At 40.6% G+C, this 22268-nt stretch overlaps 1 protein-coding gene across 5 annotated transcripts in view; it reads left to right on the top strand.

Moving 5' to 3' along the window:
- The window catches only part of DERA (deoxyribose-phosphate aldolase), a 97604-nt gene extending 75618 nt beyond the window's left edge, over positions 1–21986 (top strand). For 3 of the 5 annotated variants that reach the window (XM_038380866.2, XM_038380857.2, XM_043516988.1), the window contains exons 7-9: positions 14916–15028; positions 20751–20900; positions 21819–21986. In XM_038380866.2, coding sequence (XP_038236794.1) covers positions 14916–15028; positions 20751–20900; positions 21819–21875 — 320 coding nt within the window. In that variant the 3' untranslated portion in view covers positions 21876–21986. The remainder of the gene's footprint in view (positions 1–14915; positions 15029–20750; positions 20901–21818) is intronic. The other 2 variants (XM_043517014.1, XM_043517007.1) reach the window with 1 other exon arrangement.
- Positions 21987–22268: the final 282 nt, after the last annotated feature.

Here is a 22268-nt window from a genome sequence, read left to right as displayed (position 1 = left end):
AATTGATGGGTAGACGTTTGGGCTCGGGCACCCTCTCCGGCATGGGCTCCCAGAGTCCAGACTCCAGCCTGAGCCCAAACGTCTATGCTGCATTTAAATAACACTGGAGCCCAAGTCCTGTGAGCCCAACCCAGCTGACAGGGGCCAGACATGGTGTTTAATTGCAGTGTAGACAAACCTCATGAGAGTTGAATTGCACAGCTCGATTGTGAGCCAAGTCCAGAAATATGTGCTGAATGCCTTCACTAACCAGGGCCCTGATCCAACCAACACCTATGCACATGCTGCACTTTAAACATGTGAGTAGTCCCAGTGAACTCAATGAGACTATTCAAATGCACACATTTAAGAATGTGTGTAAGCAGATGGGTGCTGGATTTCTCACCAGGATGTTATATTTGGACCCAGCAGAGAAGGAGATAGATGTAGACGCAGAGGAAGCTGATGGAAACATGGCTATCTTCAGTGGTAGCTTCTATTGTTCCTGCAGCAGAACTGAAATTAACACCAACGTGAGGCTTTGCATTGGTAAGGGGAGAGTGCTCAAACATTAAAAGGAACAGGTCATTGCACAGGACAATACCTCTGGTTCCCATTAGAGGGCATGGGGAAAGAGCTTTTATACGGACTTCTAGCTAGCAAGAAGTGTGGCCAGTGCCTGATCAGTGTTGTTAAAATTAAAAAGGTAAAGAAGGTTACTGACATGCTTTGCAAACAGTTTTATGAGCTTGTTAGGCATTGAAGAAACTGCTAACATTTGGAAATGGAAAAAGAAAATGTCTGTGAGACACACCAAAGAAGAGAGTAATAAGTTCTTCTTCGAGTGCTTGTTCATGTTCATTCCATGCTAGGTGTGTGCACGTTGTGTGAACAGTTGCTGGAGATTTTTTCCTTAGTGGTATCCATAGGACCGGCTCTAGTGCTCCCTGGAGCTGCGCGCAGATGCCCTGATATAAGGGGTGACATCAGCTCCACACCCTCTCAGTTCCTTCTTGCCTCCAGTGACAGTTGCTTGGAACAATCCCTCTTGCTCTTCCAAGGCTTCTTTCCCACTGGTTTGGACTTCGTAGTACATTGTATAATGTTTGTAGCAGTCATGGATAGGATGAGAAGGCTGCTGGTGTCATCCCAAAGACTCTCTTCCTGGATAGCCACCTGTGTCCAGGCTTGCTACAAGCCGGTGAAGGTTCCGCCTCCAGCCATCATGATGGCTCATTCCACGAGAGCTCAGGCTTTGCCAGCAGAGTTCCTCATGCAGATACCAATCCAGGACATCTGCAGGGCCACAACATGGTCGTCAGTTCATACCTTCATGTCCCACTATATGCCATCAGTCAGCAGGCCTATGAAAATTCCAGTTTTGGAAAAGCGGTGTTGCAGTCAGCACATCTGTGAACTCTGAGCCCATCTCCAGGGGTGCTGCTTGTGAGTCACTAACATGGAATGGACGTGAGCAAGCACTCAAAGAAGAAAAACGGTTACTAACCTTCGTAACTGTTGTTCTTCGAGATGTGTTGCTCGTGTCCATTCCACGGACCCACCTTCCTGCCTCTCTGTCAGAGTTATCGGCAAGAAGGAACTGCGAGGGTGCTGAGCCAGCAGGACCCCTTATGCTGGCACATACATAAACAGTCTAGAAGGTGCTGGAGCCAGTCCTTCGGCTACCACTAAGGGAAAAATCTCTGGCAACTGGGCACCTAGTCTGGAATGACGTGAGCAACACGTCAAAGAACAACAGTTACAAAAGGTTAGTAACTGTTTTGGCGGGTTATTTTGTGTGAACCGTTCAGCCAAAACATTAGAAAAACAGAGACAAAAGAGGGTGACTTAAAGGCGAGCACCTGCTCTGTATGGTTTTAAGAGGTGCCTGGTCTTGAGAGTTGCTTCCAAAGCAGGCAAATAGGACGCAATGAGCTTTGACATCTACATAGGAAAACGCTCTGGATAGGCACAAAGTATTACTACTTTGTGTCAATATTCTACCACAACACGTAGTTATTCAGAAATTCGGAGAGCTGAGACTAATGTCTAATTCCTGGAGTTGTGGAACATGGATGCAAGGAGGGATTGAGATTATTTGACTGGGACTGGTGTGATGCAAAGGGGAGCTGAGAACAGAGCCATTTCAAGCTGGAAAAAGTAACTAGCAGGGCACTAGAGGCGTTAGTGATGTATTTTCCATTCTTTATTGTTTATGGATGTGATTTTGATATGGCATATAGGTTTTCTGTGTTTTCATTTGCTAAATTGGGTTGGACAACATATAAAGAGCAGAGTAGTCAGTAAAATGTAGAATGACTTAGATCAGTGGGATCCTACAAAGCTTGTAGACGCCTTTCTGCAGAGCGCTAGCTGCTACTACACTGATTTTATATTAACTTTCTAGTGAATAATTTAAAAAGACCTGTTTATTTTTTAATAAAAAGGAAAGATATAAATTGTCTGAGTGTTCATAATGTTACTTACAGATGCTATTGAGCAGATGTTGGGCCTTCTTAATGGCATTTTAGATCAAAATAAGTTATAGTAAAAAACAACAAACTTCCTTTTACTACCATTCTTTTCAGACTACTCCTCTGCCAAAATTTACAAGAAATTTCTTTTTTAAACCACCTTATAAATATTTACCTTTCATATGCCACTTTTTTCAGCACTTGCATTTTAGTGATTATGAACTATTTTAATAAAGTTGTTAAATAAGTTTCATTTATTTATTTTTTAGGGCCAAATCCAGTTCCTATTGAAATCATTGGGATTTCCTCCCTGGATTTCACTGGTAGCCGACTGCTTGCCCTTTAGTTACTGCAAATCCATCAGATAGTTATATTTAAACACTGTTATAAACACATACCTGGCGCAGTTGACAGTATGCAATTTCATCTTGCATGTCTTAACTCCGCATAGTATGATCTTAGCAGGTTGATTAAATATTGCCTCCCATCACTAGCTGCCATTCTGTTTAATGTAGGTATTTTAGTTGCAGTAAGTTAAAAATATAGTCAGCCTAATGGATGCAAAAGTATTAATATTTTGCACTTAGAGCCTTATTCAAGCCCCAGTTAGCCACCTAATTTAAATGGGAGATACTGAGCACCTATAACCCCTATTGACTTCAGTAGGCACTGCAGGTGCTCAGCACCTCTGAAAATCAGACTGCTTATTTGGGTGGATACATGTATATTTAAGTGCTTAACGTCAGGCACTTACATTTGAAAATTTTAGTGGCTTGTTTAAGATGGCAGAGCAAGTCAGTGGCTGATCTAGGAATGAAACCCAGGAATCCTGATCTTTAGTTCTAACCAGTGAAGAAAGTTAACTTAATTAAAAGCAACTGCTATTCAAAAATGTACAGATCATGTTTAAACTCCTCTTTTATTGTTCATTTTTTGTATAAATATTCATGTTAGGTTATACATGAAGAAGACATAAAACATAGTAGTGGGTTTTATGATCCTATTTCAATTCTAGATAACATAGATCACTAAAGACAATAACAAATATGAAATCTAAGCAGTAAAAAATTGTTTTTATGTCTGGTACAATATATCGGCTTAAATATTAGCAGATGGCGACAGAGTTAAAGAATACACTCAGCTGAAAGGATCAGAGCCTGATTTTTCAAGCCTCTATTTCTCCGGGCTTCTGTGTTGATTGGCCGTGTTTTTATATAGTGTCTGCTAATATATACACTACACAAAGCCTATATAGTACTGTATAGATACAGACATTAGTGCTAATTTTGCAGTATCAATGTGTACCTTGGAATCTCATGAGTATACTACGGACAAAATAGCCACATCAGGGAGCCGATCATGTTCTTCTGCACAAGGTCTCCTGTGGTGTTATACTGCAGAAGATCTACCTACTGACAAGTCTGTATGTTGGGGAAGCTTGGAGTGGAGTATTTTACTTGGTCACTTTTCCTGTGTATGCAAATGTGGAAGAGGTGGCCTGAAAGTGGTCAATATTGTCAAAGGCCGGACCTTCATTTTTTTTTTCCCCACACAAGACTGCCATCTTTAGCTGACTTTTATTTAAAAAAAAAAAAAGACATTACACATACAGGCTCTTTGAAGGTTGACATTTAATAACCCCTCACCAAATACGTGGCAGGATTTATACATATAACACAAAGAAGGTTTCATGTTCAGTTCCTCCCATCTGCTGTATTTCAATGGGAGGAATTAAATGCCAAAACTCAAAATGATTTTTATATATATATTTAAAAAGTAAGATCTATATTTAAAAATAAAATTGTAGGTTTATAAAGTAGCGTAATATGCAAATATACAAAGCAAGTGTGAATATTTAATCTCTTTAGAAAGTCTTTAAAAAAAAAAGGCTGTTTAATCAGACTACTAATTTTGTAACAGGAAGTGTTGGTTTGGAAGCCAGAAGATGGTTTGTAGCCTATTACCAGATCAGGAATGGACACTACTGACTAGTGCACCCAGAGACTCAAACCTCCAGCATAGTGTTTAGCCATTCCCTGGATTATAGCCACTTCTGACAGATACCTGCAAGAGTATGGGTTTTTTTTGTTGTTTTGGGTTTTTTTAGCAGTGTGGTTAAATTCAGTGAGACTATAAATATTACCAAACTGGGTGCTGATAAAGCATCCATGTGAAATACAAATACACAATTTGACAGTAGCTAAGGCCATATGTAGCTGAGTTTTAAAATGCATAGGGATCCAAATCACTCCTGTAGGGAAGTTAATTTATGGAGAATTTTGTTCATTGAGTTGCCAATCCCAATTACTAATGGGAGTAGTGCCTACTCAGTCATAAGGAAGAGTTGCAGATCAGGCCCCAGCATTCCAGGGTAAATTTATGTCTGCTAACATGCAGCAAGAGGGGGCATACATTCATTTAAAAAAAAATTGACCGAAATGTTTTCCTCATCTCCATTGCCAGGCCTTTAAGATTTGTAAAGGAGCTCCCTTCTATGCTCCATCATCCCTTTTATAATCCCCCATCTAAGAATCCTGTCATAAGGCCTAGAAGATATCTTAGCTTCAAATTGGGGATGGCTGTGGCCAGAGATACATGGTATTGGAAGTGCAGCTGCAGTGGATGACAGCTAAGGCCCAGGAGAAAGGCAGCCAAATTAGTTGGGCCTTATGATTGGTGCCATAACCTTCATGATGCTATCTCCATATTCTCCTTCACTGAGCAGAAGCTGACTACAGGAGAGACTGTCTTCTACGTTTTCAGATATGGCATATAACCATCACACATGGAAATTCCCTTCCCCTCACCCCCACCCCCAAATCAATTCTTGCTCTTTCTCTCTGAATTAGCGAGCAGGGACAGCATTTTAAAGTACTTTTATCATAAAATATTGAAAAAATATTCAGGATGACATTGAAGTATCATGATTTTAGTTATGTTATATATGGCTTTTAAAAGTTATGTTTAAAATTCATAACACTTTCTAATCCTGAGGTAGACTAATTTTCTAGCTTGCTTTGTTCAGTACAATGTATTTCTAAATCCATTTTAAGCAGTTATTTCTTCAATTTGAGTAATTTTCTCACAAGTTAATAGACAATGCTCAAGCATACCTGACTTTTAGTGTTAGTAAGTTTGGAACATGTATATTATCGGCATTAGAAAGCACAAAATTAAACCCAGTTGCTCATATCATATGTAGCATATTATGCTATATACTGCTATTCTTCTAAACTATTTGTACATAGCTATTACTTTCTTCCAAATCATAGTGTTACTTGTGGCAGAGCACATGTTGCTATAGTTACAAATTTTAGTGCTTAAAACAGGGGTGTAATGGAGGTTGTGCTGGACAATATCTTGTTCTGCTAAACAATATTGATCTAAAACTTGGACAGTCAGTAAATAGTTAATAATATTTAGAGTAGATATTATTATACATATTGTACAATAGTTTTATTGTCTAGGATATTTAGTTTAGATATACATGAATATCTATGAATCTAGATTACCCTAATATGAGCTAGGGAGGGACACAGTGCAATTCTGTTCAAGTAAAGATAGATTTTCAAACCAGTGCACCTAATTGTATGTTTAAAATGGGAAATCACGTGTACTCGAATACTTAGAATTGAACACACCATGGTATTTTCAAACGTGATGAAAATTGGAACATACCATGTCTCCATTATTTATGCTGCCCTGCTCAAAAACAGAGCAGAGTATGAATAGTAATCACATAATTATTAGGTAAAGAAACATAGTATAGGCAAGCTTCCATTCTTGTTGGATAAGGTGAGGGAGTGTTTTCCAGTCGTTGCAGTAGGAGTGAGTGTGTGTATTTAGACTGCTCTCTACCTCTGTCTTACTATGTGGCCTTAGACAAGTCACTTTACCCCTCTCAGTTTTTCCATCTGCAAAATGGGGATAATACCATATTGGGATGTTTTGAATTTTTCTATAGATGAAGTGCTCTGAAATCCTTGAATGAAATACATTATGTACATTGTTTTACATTAGAAAAATAAAACCTCAGCTAGGAAAAAATGAAATTTTCATTATATATGACTATATTTATAAAGTATGTATTTTACCAGCAACTATGCCTGGTGAAGTTTGGATTGGAAGAACCCCTCTCAAAAATATTCAAGAGATGACAACACCCACGGAAAACTGGCGAATAAGAAAAGCTGATGTAGCTCTTCCTTTTGGATTGCCAAGAAGAACATGTATAAAATGAACATGCAAGAAACACAATACTAATGAAGTGGTCCTATCCTATGAAGAACTGCAGTAGACACTATGGTAGTCCAATAGCTAACCATGTGTGATTCTAATGCCATAATTCTCACAGACATCATCTATGGGTGCAGCATCCTGCTCTGACCAGGGTTATTGTCTTGAGAGACTTTTGCATGAGGAAGGATTTCATGATTTGTGTAAGGCCCACAAGTGTTCCTAAGGGTGTCATTTTGCCTGCAGAATCTTAATTACTGGTGATGATAAGCAAGAAGGGAAGAACCCATTTTGACTCTTGAAGCCCAAGTGGAGATGGCAGGACTAGCAATTAGAAAGCTCAGCCTTTTATTTATTATCAGAGCAAATATGATATGGACTTACTGAGAAACAGGGAGGGTGGAGCCCTCTGATGTACTTTTTACAGCCACTTTTCAGAGCAGAAATGCACTATACAGTATTTGAAAATGTAAATGTCTTTACTGTAAACTGATAGAGCAAAATTTTCAAAAATAGTAGCTTAGAAGTAGGCACACAAATACTTAACTAGTCTGATTTTCTAAGAGCTGAGCACCTAGCAGCTCCCACAATCAAGCCACTTATTTGGATGCTTAAATATGGACTTAGGAGCTTAACTTTAAGCACATTTTTAAACAATCTTGGCCATAAAACATGTATCCATTGTTGACGATATGTATTAATCTACGCCTACCACTTCATCATGTGGCACGATCAGTGTGTGCCTGTGTTAAGTCAGCTTGTGACCTAGAGATCTTGTAAGGACATACATTTACCCCATATTGCCACATGGTATTGTAACTGGGGTACAATAATAAAGAAATCTTCACGAGTGCTTTACTAGTAGTTATAGAGGATTGCAGTAAAATTGCCTATTATTTTAAACTGCCTGCCACATCTTTGTTCTTTATTAAGACTAAGACAACTACAAGCAGTATGCAGTTATCAGGAGATAATCACGCACCTAAGGCATTTGAGGTGCTTTGCAACCCAAAGGTTGTGATTATGCTGTGATTGCAACACTGCTTATTATTTCTTATTGCATAATTATAGAAACATAATAGTGTTCCTGACTACTGTAATCTAAACAACATTCAACAGTGTTAAGCAGCTGCTTAATTACATTAACATGATGTGAGGGATCTTTGCCATGTGAAATGAATTGGGGAAGTACGGAAGGATGGTCCAGTGGTGGGCCTAGTACCTAGGAGACTTGGTGTTCAATTCCCTGCTCTGCCATAGATTGGCCTTCGGCAAGTGAATTAGACTCTGTTCAGTTCCCATCTCTACAATGGGGATAATAGCACTGCCCGACCTCAGGGGAGTATTGTAAGGATAAATACATTAAAGCTTGTGATGCTCTCAGTTACTACAGTAATGGAGCCATACAAGTACCTAAGATAGACAGTGTAGATGTAGAGCTCATCCTCATGTCTAGAAGCTGTTAAACCATCTTTACTAGGTATTGTATTTATTTCTGGCTCACAAAGCATTTATTTTGAAAAGTACACTTTTTTGCTTTTGAAACTGTAGTAAATAGCAGTATCTCCCTGTCACAGGATCCACTCACTGCTGGTGGCACTTGCTGCTGGTCATTTTAGAGATTAGCTTGAGCCAGGTATTGTGCCTTCCTCCGGTGGTGTCTTTCTCACTGTCCTCTCCTCCTGTGGCTCCTCTCGCTCCAGAAATGGCAGCCTCCTTTTCATGACTCAGCCTTCTGGCTAGGTACTATCTGTATTTCCCCCTTCTGGGGTCCCAAAGTCTTCCTTCAGTCTTTCTTTGCCTGTTGACAGCTTCCTGGCTTTATGGGCCCTGTCTGTTCCTGCCCAGCTGAGCCTGTTTTCAATTCCCTGCTCCTTGGCTCCCCTTCCACATGCAGCCTGTGGAGTTAGTTGTCCTGCCTGGCCTTCTTAACCCCTTCCAGTCTTGTGTGGGGTAGACATCCCATCACACTCCCATTACACCACCAAAATAAATAATTAAATCCTTCAGAAAGAGATGCTTAGAAGGCTCTCTCTCTCTTGTAACCACAGTGCTGCAAATTATTCCGCTCTAATAACAGATGTTTGAACCCTTTTGTCAAGATTTTTTTTTAAAGATATAGGTTCCTAAGTCCACACTGAGGCACCTAAATATGTGGCCTGATCTAGCAGCTCCCAGTGTAGTTAATGGGATTTTCAAAAGTGCAGGTAATCAGTGTTTTGTAAGTTAGAACACTTAGTTAGCACCATAGTCCCTGGTTCTGCATAATTAGGGCCCTACCAAATTCACAGCCATGAAAAATGGGTCACAGACCGTGCAATCTGGTCTTTTGTATACTTTACCCTATACTATACAGATTTCACGGGGGAGACCAGCGTTTCTCAAATTGGGGGTCCTGACCCAAATAGAGTTGCGGGGGCGGGGAGAGGTTTGCAAGGTTACTGTAGGGGGGTTGTGGTATTGCCACCCTTACTTCTGCGCTGCCTTCAGAGCTTGGTGACCAGAGAGCAGTGGCTGCTGGCCAGGAATCCAGCTCTAAAGGCAGCGCCCTGCTAGCAGCAATGCAGAAGTAAGGGTGGCAATACCATACCATTGCCATTCTTACTTCTGTGCTGCTGCTGGCAGTGGCACTACCTTCGGAGCTGGGCTCTTGGCCACCCAGCTCCGAAGGCAGCGCTGCCGTCAGCAGGAGCTCAGAAGTAAGAGTGACGATACCGTGACCCCTCTACAATAACCTTGCGATCCCCCCACGGCCCCCTTTTGGATCAGGATCCCTGCAGTTACAATGCCATGAAATTTCAGATTTAAATAGCTGAAATTGTGACATTTACAATTTTTAAAATCCTATGACTGTGAAATTGACCAAAATGGACCATGAATTTGGTACAGCCCTATGTATAATATAGCATGCAGACATACTACTGAGCATGCACAAAACTCCATAGAAGTCAATGGTTGGGATTTTCAAAGCTAGCTAAGGATTTGGGGCACCCAAATCCCATTAAAATGCAATGGGAATTGGGTGTCTAACTCCCTTCAAGCTCCATAGAAAAACCTAAACAAAATGGTTCTGCATTGGCACAGCCTTCCACCTGTGCTCTGCATGTTCTGGAATCAGGGCCTATATAGGGACCTAAGGCCCAGATCCTCAAAAATATTTAGGTGCCTAACGACTTACATACATACACCTACATATGTTTGAGGATCTGGACCTAGAAACCTAATTTTAGGCACCCTTTTCTGAAGATCTTAGCCTTAGTATTTCATTGAGTCATTTTCTAATTCATAAGCTATTTAGAAATGTATTTGAAAACTTGCCTTTGTGAATGTGCATTCATAAAAGGGAGGCTGGATGATGGTTATAGGTTCAAAATTATCTGAATCACCAGATAAAACTCTTGAACTTTTGTCAATAGAGTGTTTTTTTATTTTGTTTTGTTTTGGTGTTTGAATAATGTCACCAGAAACTCCAATTACAAGTTTGGCATGAATTCCACTTAATGCCATGCTCCTTAAAACAGTGGTCGATTTTTAAATCCCTTTTTTCATAAGTGAAAAATAAATTGTTAGTAATACCTTACGCTGTAGTGCTCTCTGATAGCATACATCTTCTGGGTTCCGCAAGATTCTTTATGGAATCCTGCTAGCAAGCTCTTGTATCATAAATAAAATTTGTTCATGAAATAAACATGTATTGTTTTCATTGTTAGGAGATGACGCTAAATTGGCTGTATGTTTGTCTAATAATTACATCCAAAAGCTGATTATTCTGATAATAGCCTTAAGATATTATTTAAAAATAAATAAATAAATGCATTACTTTTGTACTAATAATAGTTTTTAATCTCTTCTTGTTTCTATGAAGTCAATGAAATTTTCAAAATTGAATAATAATTTGATCCGTTAATCTTTTGAAGCTAGTAATTTTATTTTCCCTTTTTTGTAGTCTCTGAGGCTCGCAAATGAATAGAGCTTCATTACTGGCGTCTGCATTTAATAACCATTATCCATTATCTTGTAATTAAGACTCCCTGTAACGAATCTTGAGGACAATGCAAAAATACATAGTACATTTCTTTAATGAACTGGAAAATGTTCATCTTGTTCTATTTAGTAATGAGTTGCTGAATAGTCGTTAAATCCACTGGAGAATGGAACTGGATGGATTTTGAAGACGGTCTTGAGTTTGTGGTTAATCTATTAGAATTAAAATTTCATCTTCTATTTTTATCAACAGCTGATTAGAAGTCATTCTGTTTGACCAAATTGATTAGAAGACCATATACAAGGGCAGCTGTTGTTTAATGAAAGTTTTTAATGAAACTGTACCATAGAGGCTTGTAATTATAAGACTTATAAAAGCTTTGATTTACCTTGTAATGGGCGGGGGGGGGGGGGAAGAGGAAGTATTGTACTGAAGGACTTAAATTCTGCACTTAAAAGAAAAACTGAAAAAACTATAATTTGATAATGTTAAAGTTTGATTTCTATTTAAAAAAAAGATGTGACCATCAAGTGTATATAGTGAGCTCAATCCTGCTCCCTTTTAAATCAGAAGGAAAAACTCTGATTTCAATGAGAGTGGCCCCAAAGTATATAACTTGGGTGACCTTAATTCCTTGTTTGCAGTGTTGTAGCAATGTTGTTTCCAGGATACTAGAGAGACAAGAGGGATTAGCTAAAAATCTTTTATTGGACCAACTTCTGTTGTTGGAAAAAACAAACAGAAGTTGGTCCAATAAAAGAGATTACTTTATCCACCTTAATTTTTTGCAAAGTTCAGTCAATTGTTAATTGCCCTTTACTTTAAATTGCATCCCCATGGTGTTAAGAAGAGTTTCTATGTTGCCCCATCTGATCAAAATGTGATCTTCATCAGATTACACACTTTTCACAGCAATTGGTCTGTTCAGTACTTGAATGGGAAACTTACAGGAAAACCCATGTTTCAGAGTAGCAGCCGTGTTAGTCTGTATTCGCAAAAAGAAAAGGAGTACTTGTGGCACCTTAGAGACTAACAAATTTATTAGAGCATAAGCTTTCGTGAGCTACAGCTCACTTCATCAGATGCATTTGGTGGAAAAAACAGAGGGGAGATTTATATACACACACAGAGAACATGAAACGATGGGTTTATCATACACACTGTAAGGAGAAAAAAGAAAAGGAGTACTTGTGGCACCTTAGAGACTAACAAATTTATTAGAGCATAAGCTTTCGTGAGCTACAGCTCACTTCATCGGAGCTGTAGCTCACGAAAGCTTATGCTCTAATAAATTTGTTAGTCTCTAAGGTGCCACAAGTACTCCTTTTCTTTTTGCGAATACAGACTAACATGGCTGCTACTCTGAAACTGTAAGGAGAGTGATCATTAAGATAAGCCATCACCAGCAGCAGGGGGGGGAAAGGAGGAAAACCTTTCATGGTGACAAGCAAGGTAGGCTAATTCCAGCAGTTAACAAGAATATCAGAGGAACAGTGGGGGTGGGGTGGGGGGGAGAAATAACATGGGGAAATAGTTTTACTTTGTGTAATGACTCATCCATTCCCAGTCTCTATTCAAGCCTAAATTAATTGTATCCAGTTTGCAAATTAATTCCAATTCAGCAGTCTCTCATTGGAGTCTGTTTTTGAATCTTTTTTGTTGAAGGATAGCCACTCTTAGGTCTGTAATCGAGTGACCAGAGAGATTGAAGTGTTCTCCAACTGGTTTTTGAATGTTATAATTCTTGACGTCTGATTTGTGTCCATTCATTCTTTTACGTAGAGACTGTCCAGTTTGGCCAATGTACATGGCAGAGGGGCATTGCTGGCACATGATGGCATATATCACATTGGTAGATGCGCAGGTGAACGAGCCTCTGATAGTGTGGCTGATGTGATTAGGCCCTATGATGGTGTCCCCTGAATAGATATGTGGACAGAGTTGGCAACGGGTTTTGTTGCAAGGATAGGTTCCTGGGTTAGTGGTTCTGTTGTGTGGTGTGTGGTTGCTGGTGAGTATTTGCTTCAGATTGGGGGGCTGTCTGTAAGCAAGGACTGGCCTGTCTCCCAAGATCTGTGAGAGTGATGGGTCGTCCTTCAGGATAGGTTGTAGGTCCTTGATGATGCGTTGGAGAGGTTTTAGTTGGGGGCTGAAGGTGATGGCTATTTTCTTTGTTGGGCTTGTCCTGTAGTAGGTGACTTCTGGGTACTCTTCTGGCTCTGTCAATCTGTTTCTTCACTTCAGCAGGTGGGTATTGTAGTTGTAGGAATGCACGATAGAGATCTTGTAGGTGTTTGTCTCTGTCTGAGGGGTTGGAGCAAATGCGGTTATATCGTAGAGCTTGGCTGTAGACAATGGATCGAGTGGTATGATCTGGATGAAAGCTAGAGGCATGTAGGTAGGAATAGCGGTCAGTAGGTTTCCGATATAGGGTGGTGTTTATGTGACCATCGCTTATTAGCACCGTAGCGTCCAGGAAGTGGATCTCTTGTGTGGACTGGTCCAGGCTGAGGTTGATGGTGGGATGGAAATTGTTGAAATCATGGTGGAATTCCTCAAGAGCTTCTTTTCCATGGGTCCAGATGATGAAGATGTCATCAATGTAGCGCAAGTAGAGTAGGGGCATTAGGGGACGAGAGCTGAGGAAGCGTTGTTCTAAGTCAGCCATAAAAATGTTGGCATACTGTGGGGCCATGCGGGTACCCATCGCAGTGCCGCTGATTTGAAGGTATACATTGTCCCCAAATGTGAAATAGTTATGTGTGAGGACAAAGTCACAAAGTTCAGCCACCAGGTTAGCCGTGACAGTATCGGGGATACTGTTCCTGACAGCTTGTAGTCCATCTTTGTGTGGAATGTTGGTGTAGAGGGCTTCTACATCCATAGTGGCTAGGATGGTGTTTTTAGGAAGATCACCAATGGACTGTAGTTTCCTCAGGATGTCAGTGGTGTCTCGAAGATAGCTGAGAGTGCTGGTAACGAAGGGCCTGAGGAGGGAGTCTACATAGCCAGACAATCCTGCTGTCAGGGTGCCAATGCCTGAGATGATGGGGCGTCCAGGATTTCCTGGTTTATGGATCTTGGGTAGCAGATAGAATACCCCAGGTCGGGCTTCTAGGGGTGTGTCTGTGCGGATTTGTTCTTGTGCTTTTTCAGGGAGTTTCTTGAGCAAATGCTGTAGTTTCTTTTGGTAACTCTCAGTGGGATCAGAGGGTAATGGCTTATGCTCTAATAAATTTGTTAGTCTCTAAGGTGCCACAAGTACTCCTTTTCTTTTTAGGGAAACCCATGGTGTTGTGGGATGTGGTGTTAATGATTCAAGAGATGGCCTCCTTTGTTTTGCTCTCCTAGTGAAACTGCTCCAGATTACTGCTAGAAGGCATTGTGCTGTTGGAGATGCCACCATTCAGATGAGAGATAAACCAGACCCTGAGCTAAGTTTGATGTTGAGGTGTAAGCAGATGTAATTTGATTTAAATGGGAGCTGCAGTCTTACCCTATGGTTGAATTGGTCTCCTGGACTACTTTTGCTAGTTAAAGAGCCTGCAGGACTCTAGGGCTCCAGCCTGCTGCACTGAAGTCAGTGGGAGTGATGTCATTGAACTGTATGGGAGCACCATCAGACATCTGGCTGTACCTACACCCTTCCCCCTCAAAAAAAAAAAAAAGTAGTATTTTGCAAACTGAGTACTGTGTTGCAGAATTCACTTAAGACAACACTGAAATGCAGCTGGGTGCAACCAACGCTTCACGAGCTCAGGCAACAAAGTGAAGAATAACATTGTATTCAAATGAAAATGCAGAGTGAAATAAGCCAGGAACCAAGGCTAACTGTCCGCTTCTTTGGAATGTTTTCTTAATGCCTACATACGTTACTGACCATGCATTTAAATGTTGTATATCATAACATCAGCTGATTGGCACATGAGCGAAGACAGATTTTGTTCTGATGGCTAGAGACAGGAACTAAGAGTAAAAATGCCTAGGTTCTGTCCCCTGATGGTTGTTCTGAATTGCTCTAAAACTTTGAACAGGACTCTTAACCTTATTGTGGTTGAGGTTCCCCAGCTGTACAATAGGGATAATGTCATCTACCTTACAGGGATGATGTACGGCTTAATAATGATTGTAAAACATAATGAGATCCTTGGATGAGAGGATATATATAGATATATAGATATATATTCAAAGAATTACTGTTTTTATAAAACTACCATGGAGTGTTCTGGTTTTTTTTTAAGGTTCTGATTTTATTAAGACCTCTACAGGAAAAGAAGCAGTTAATGCCACCCTTCCAGTAGGCATAGTCATGGTGCGAGCCGTTAGAGATTTCTACTGGAAAACTGGCAACAAGGTAATTCTTAATATCGGAATCTTTTGTGTAAATAAAAACAATGTCATTGAGAAGTTGAGGTAAAACCTGAATATTTTCAAAATACAGAACATATGATTGATTGATTAACATATCTCTTAGCTTTCATATAGGTCAAGCTGCAACTCAACTTTCCTTATAGCTACCTCTTTCTACTTGCTTATAAAAATGTTCCTCTTTAGCTGAAACTTCCCATGTCAAGTCTCAGTTAAAGAGGAATTTTTCCCCCTGGGAAAATTTGTGCAGCATCCATTCAGTCCCCATTGCATATATATAGTGTTTTGGTGTACTAGTTAGGCTGTTTAAATGTGAATTTTAATAAACAATGGGACAGATCCTCAGCTGATGGAAATTGGCCTAGATCCATTGAAGTTTATGGAGCTGCACAGATTTACGTCAGTTGAGAATTGACCCAATACATACAATACTTGTCAGAAGCTACAATATTTTACTTGATTATTTTATATTCTCATTCCAAGTACAAATTCTAGTGCTTTCTTCTTTGCCATGTAGGGTTTCCCACCAGCCATGAAAGGCAGAGTGTAAGTTCTGCAGCAGAAGCGGTATGGGTGGGGAACAGGCTGCTGAGAGCTCACACAGGATGTTTACTACTACAGTCCTTCCGTATCACTGTGGAGCAGAGACTTGGGGCAGATCCAATTTTCCATTCATCTGTTCCTGTACTTGCAACAGTAATGGAAGAGGAAGGTGGCCAAAGGAAGCTCTAAGCCACCTTTCCCTTTCCTGTGTTCTGGGGCAGTTGAGGGCCTGTGCAAATCCCAAGTTAAGTTGAAACAAGCTCAGAACTGCTCTTACGTATCTTCGTCTCCTCCCATGGTCCCCGGAAAGCAGAAAATAGCTATAGTACAGTACTCCAATGGCATCCCCTCTCCATCTCTGGCTCACCCCTCCCTCTCTCCCTCTGCCCTTATGTCAGCTGGGAAGGTCCCTGGCACAGGCAGTAGTCTCAAGAGACCATTTCCACTCCCTTTCAGGTCCATTTAGGCTACCAGAATAGCCTACGTGGGCATTAGTGTAACAGAGAATCTGGTCCAATTATCCACAGCTCTGGCCTTGACTAGACTAGGATTTTAAAGATGTGATGTTAGAACATGGTACATTCTAACAACATACCTTTTATCCTAGTCTAGATGAACCCTATGCGACTCCATTGACTATTTCCCCGCACGTGTGTGTGTGTATGTAACGGCTATGGGGGCTCCTGCAGCCATGTGGCTAGAGTAACACCTTCTCTGTAACCTTCTCTGTGACAGAGGGGATTCCTCCCACCTTCAGCCCCTGTGGCTGTCCTCAGTACAGATCCGAGTTCCATGAGCTGTATGCCAGAAGTCAGGATTTGCCCTTACACAGTGCATTACTATAAGATTTTACATTTAATTAATATAATCATTTAATTTACCTTTCATTTTAACATAATTCATTCTCAGTTTAAAACGTGCTATTAAGAGACTGTGTGTGTGTGTGTGTGAGAGAGAGAGAGAGAGAGAATTAGATGTAAACTGACTTTACATCCTTCTATTAACTGAAGACAATTTTATCAGTGACAAGAGATTTCTAAATGGTTTCTTTAACAAACTAATTCTGCTGCTATACAGAAGCTTTCTAGCAAGGCATGAGCTGGCAAAAACAGGTTAATACAGAAATTAAACTTTTTCAAGGAAAGGAACAGGTTGCAGAGTAACATTTATTGAATGATAAGCTGTGGTAGTGATATGAAAAGTGTGCAATACAATGGGAAATAATCTTTTCCTATCATTATTGAAGGACACACACAAATTAGTTTTTCTGTTGGGAAACCCCCAATCCATAAAAACATATTACTTTTAATAATATAAGGTGAAGAGAAAATTCTCGAGGAGATGAACTTATTAAAATAATGAAACGCTGTGAAACAGCAGGGAAAAGGCAGCTAGACTTCATGCAGCTCTTGAATTAAATATCTTTTTGCATTTTTATGGCAGTCAGATGTGCTCTTTGGAAAGCTGGAAAATGGAGGCGAGAATAGGCCAGTCTTTGCCAGCTTTTTGCAAAAATAAAAACTTCTTTAGAATATTAATGCTGAACAGGAAAAACTGTGCAAGTGTTATTTTTAATTATTCTCTCCCACTCCCCTCCCCCTTTTATTTCTTTTAAACTTGAAGTTTACTTGTTTTAGTCACAGATTATCTCAAAGGGCTTTGACACTGATAGGAAGAATCTAATGAGATTTTCATTAGTTTTTCCCTTTGTGAAGGGACACCATATACACTTTGCTTTAATTCTTTGCATTGCAGATGTTTTTCCAGTTGCAGTGGTTTGAATATTTTTGGAAAACTAGAGTTATTACACTCACTCTTTCTTTCTGTCTCTGCATTTCAGATTCATCAGCTTTTCCTGTTTTTATCTTTTAGAAATTGTCTTATTAGAATGCTTCAGTGTGAGAGAAACATATTTCTTCTACAAGTTTGTTTTGTTAAATTACTATAATCTTTACCAAATACATAGCTCAATGATTATTTTTTTTTAAATTCCAGTAAATTTTCTTATGGATCTCACTGTATCCTATAGAAAATGGGTTTCATGCTTTCCAGGATATAACTTCTTCAAATATTTAGCAGATTGATAATCCTCTCAGGTGGTGAGGGTGTAAGGAGAAAGCAGAATAAGAGAGAAAAAAAGGGAACAGGGAAGATCTCAGAGCTTTCTGAGGAGAATCTTCCTGGGGTGGAGAGAATTGTGAAAGCACCACTATAGAATCATAGAATAGCAGGGTTGGAAGGGACCTCAGGAGGTCATCTAGTCCAACCCCCTGCTCAAAGCAGGACCAATCCGCAACTAAATCATCCCAGCCAGGGCTTTGTCAAGCCTGACCTTAAAAACTTCTAAGGAAGGAGATTCCACCACCTCCCTTGGTAACGCTTCACCACCCTCCCAGTGCTTCACCACCCTCCTAGTGAAAAAGTTTTTCCTAATATCCAACCTAAACCTCCCCCACTGCAACTTGAGACCATTACTCCTCATTCTGTCATCTGCTACCACTGAGAACAGTCTAGATCCATCCTCTTTGGTACCCCCTTTCAGGTAGTTGAAAGCAGCTATCAAATCCCCCCTCATTCTTCTCTTCCACAGAGTAAACAATCCCAGTTCCCTCAGCCTCTCCTCATAAGTCATGTGTTCCAGTTCCCTAATAATTTTTGTTTTCCTCCGCTGGACATTTTCCAATTTTTTCACATTCTTGTAGTGTGGGGCCCAAAACTGGACACAGTACTCCAGATGAGGCCTCACCAGTGTCGAATAGAGGGGAACGATCACATCCCTCTATCTGCTGGCAATGCCCTACTTATACATCCCAAAATGCCATTGGCCTTCTTGGCAACAAGGGTATACTGTTGACTCATATCCAGCTTCTCATCCACTGTAACCCCTAGGTCCTTTTCAGCAGAATTGTTGCCTAGCCATTCGGTCCCTAGTCTGTAGCAGTGCATGGAATTTTTCCGTCCTAAGTGCAGGACTCTGCACTTGTCCTTGTTGAACCTCATCAGATTTTTTTTTGGCCCAATCCTCTCATTTGTCTAGGTCCCTCTGTATCCTATCCCTACTCTCCAGTGTATCTAGCTCTCCTCCCAGTTTAGTGTCATCTGCAAACTTGCTGAGGGTGCAATCCATGCCATCCTCCAGATCATTAATGAAGATATTGAACAAAACTGGCCCCAGGACTGACCCTTGGGGCACTCCACTGATACCGGCTGCCAACTAGACATGGAGCCATTGATCACTACCCGTTGAACCCAACAATCTAGCCAGCTTTCTATCCACCTTATAGTCCATTCATCCCACCCATGCTTCTTTAATTTGCTGGCAAGAATTCTGTGGGAGACCATGTCAAAAACTTTGCTAAAGTCAAGGAACAACACATCCACTGCTTTCCCCTCATCCACAGAGCCAGTTATCTCGTCATAGAAGGCAATTAGATTAGTCAGGCATGACTTCCCTTTGGTGAATCCATGCTGACTGTTATTGATCACTTTCCTTTCCTCTAAGCGCTTCAGAATTGATTCCTTGAGGACTTGCTCCATGATTTTTCCAGGGACTGAGGTGAGGCTGACTAGCCTGTAGTTCCCTGGATCCTCCTCCTTCCCTTTTTTAAAGATGGGCACTACATTAGCCTTTTTCCAGTTGTCTGGGACTTCCCCCGATCGCCATGAGTTTTCAAAGATAATGGCCAATGGCTCTGCAATCACATCCGCCAACTCCTTTAGCACTCTCGGATGCAGTGCATCCGGCCCCATGGACTTGTGCTCGTCCAGCTTTTCTAAATAGTCCCGAACCACTTATTTCTCCACAGAGGGCTGGTCACCTCCTCCCTATGCTATGCTGCCCAGTGCAGTAGTCTGGGAGCTGACCTTGTTCGTGAAGACAGAGGCAAAAAAAGCACTGAGTACATTAGCTTTTTCCACATCCTCTGTCACTAGGTTGCCTCCCTCATTCAGTAAGGGGCCCACACTTTCCTTGATTTTCTTCTTGTTGCTAACATACCTGAAGAAACCCTTCTTGTTACTCTTATATACTATATACTACACTGCAGACTATCCAGATTGTTCCTGCATTACATCAAATACCAGCAAGCCTGCTTCTGATTCTCTTTGCTTTTCAAGCTTCAAGGCACATGTATAGACCACTGCTGAAGGCAGGATAATAGACTTGATGGATAAATGGTCCATTCTGGTGTAGGAACTTCTAGGCTCTTAAGGACTGTGATGTGGATGGATTCTGCAATTCTAAAAGTGTATGGATATGCAGCCTACATAGGACCCAGAATGCGTTCTCTTAACACAGTATGCATTGTTTAAATTCAGATCTACATTGTTTCATATATTGCAGGCCTCACATTTCAGTTCTGATAAAAAAACACATTCTGTGGATGTTCTCTGGAATGACAGTATTTGCCAAATTAACAAACAAAACTTCATATGTCTAGCAGGGACAGACCCAACTTGGTTCATCGCTGTAGAAAGATTTATTATATCTAGACAATTAACTGCATATTAATTTTAGTGTACTAAATATAGCTTAAAAGTACAGACTGGTAGCGTATAATTATCATGCATGTGCTTTCAGTAAAATATAGAAGCCTCTCAGTTGTTGACAGATAAGTAACTCCCATTGCAACCAGAACTCTTCACTTCCACATCTTTGAGGAGATGTTTGTGTGTGTGTTTATTATTAGACATTTAGAACTAGACGGTGAGGTGACTATGTGCCTGTGCAAAGGAATAAGAATCATCCTTTCTACCCCTATGTCAGCTACCCAGGACTTGGGAACAGGCCTGTAAGAGTCGGAGACATTACCTACCGTCTCCCTCTTTCCCCAGAGCGTGTGAGTGGGGGATGGGTGGACTGGGAATGGACAGTCTTGCCTCTACCCCACTCTCTCATTGGGGGTCCAGAAGCAGGGAGGGAATTGTACCTTTCACAGGGGTGTCTGAGGCACAAAGCTCTCCAGGACTACTCCTGAGTTGGTGCCGCTTACACACTATTGCTTGCTCAAGGCTTTGCCTAAAGTTAGAACCTAACCCATAACAGAGTCTTGGCTGTACATTGTGGACATTTCCCAGCTGTAGATATGCAGATTTTCATTTCTCCTAAAATGAAGACAAATCACTGAAAATAAATAGCATTTTTTATGTATTACATTTTTCTTAAGGTTGGATTTAAACCTGCTGGAGGCATTCGTAGTGCAAAGGATGCTCTTACCTGGCTCGTATTGATGAAGGAGGAGTTAGGAGATGAGTGGCTGAAACCAGACCTCTTTCGCCTAGGTGCCAGTACTTTGCTGTCCGATATCGAGAGACAGGTTAGTTCTGTGATAGCAGGGGACTGGATTTGAGGTCCCAGGAGGTTCCTTCCAATCTTGGTTGAGAAAAAACATTTTTCTGGAAAAAGTTTGCTTATTGCTTTCATGAAATATGTATTCCAAACCATTTCAAGGATAATGGAGCACACTTCTAATTACTTAAGAACTACAATTTTGCTTCCCTGCTGGATTTCTTTAAATTTAGCTTGTTGCTACAGGGAGTCATTAGGGGGCTTCCATGATCCAATCAGTCTGCATTGCCTCTCTAGGCAGCTACCTGGGTCAGGCTCACAGTGCTGAGCAGAGAGAATCCGCTCTCCTGGCTTTCAACCACTCAGAGTCACTCCACTGCTGCTGAGCTCCAAAGCCTGCAGCTATGCCATGTTTGTTTCTCACCCTGCAGGAAGTGAGAATGTGTTAGCAAAGGAGGGATGTGACCAGATATTGGTACCTGCCTGCCATGCCTAGGAACTGCTTGCCTGCCATGCCAATGATGTAAAATTCAACCCTCTGCAGTAGAAGCAGCATACAGAAGGAGATTTTGCCTCTTGCTACTGAACAGCCATAGGGGAGAGGGCTGTGTTACACCCATTCTAGAGTATTCTTCTGCTCCTAGTGCCCCATAGACTTTACATTCTCTAAAGCTACCAGGAGCATATGATAGGTGGGGAAGAGGGATATAAATAAAAAGTACATTTTATATTCAACATGGGTCTGATCTGAAGCCCATTGTAGTCAATAGAATACTTCCTATATTATATATATATACATACACACACTCACTCTCTCTCTCTCTCTCATTTTAAAATATATTAACAGCCAGCTGCCCCTCAACATGTCATGAATTTGTTGGCTAATGATACCTTTTTAATTTTTAGTTGTGTATGATACCATTATAAATTCTCCTTTTCCTTGCAGATTTACCATCATGTGACTGGCAGATATGCAGCTTACCACGACCTGCCAATGACTTAGCCCCATGAGTAATTCAGGATGACTTTTATAAAGAGAATTTTAAGAAAATAAAGTCTAAAGTCTTTCTTGTAACCGAGTCCAAAAGTGCATATAAAAGGATAAAAGAACCAATTCTCTGGCTTCATATTTTTGTTGTATTTAAAAATATGTTCAAGTCTAGTTGGTGATGCTTGAGCCAAAATGGGGAGATTTGGAGAGGTGGAAAGTAAATCTGAAATAGTTAGTAAAGATTTGCAGTGTTGTTAACATAAAGTCTTCCTCAGACCAGCCTGAAAAGCATATCAGTGGCAATGATAACATGATAATACTATGAAAAAGTTTTAAGTTGCCTAGTAATACTTTCTAGGAGCCGAATGTGAAGTATCTGTGGAATGTTACAGATCTCTAATTACT

Source organism: Dermochelys coriacea, chromosome 1, assembly GCF_009764565.3.
Source record: "Dermochelys coriacea isolate rDerCor1 chromosome 1, rDerCor1.pri.v4, whole genome shotgun sequence".
Lineage (NCBI taxonomy): Eukaryota > Metazoa > Chordata > Testudines > Dermochelyidae > Dermochelys > Dermochelys coriacea.
The sequence above is the reverse complement of the archived record's forward strand: the minus strand, read 5'-3'. Positions and strand labels throughout refer to the sequence as shown.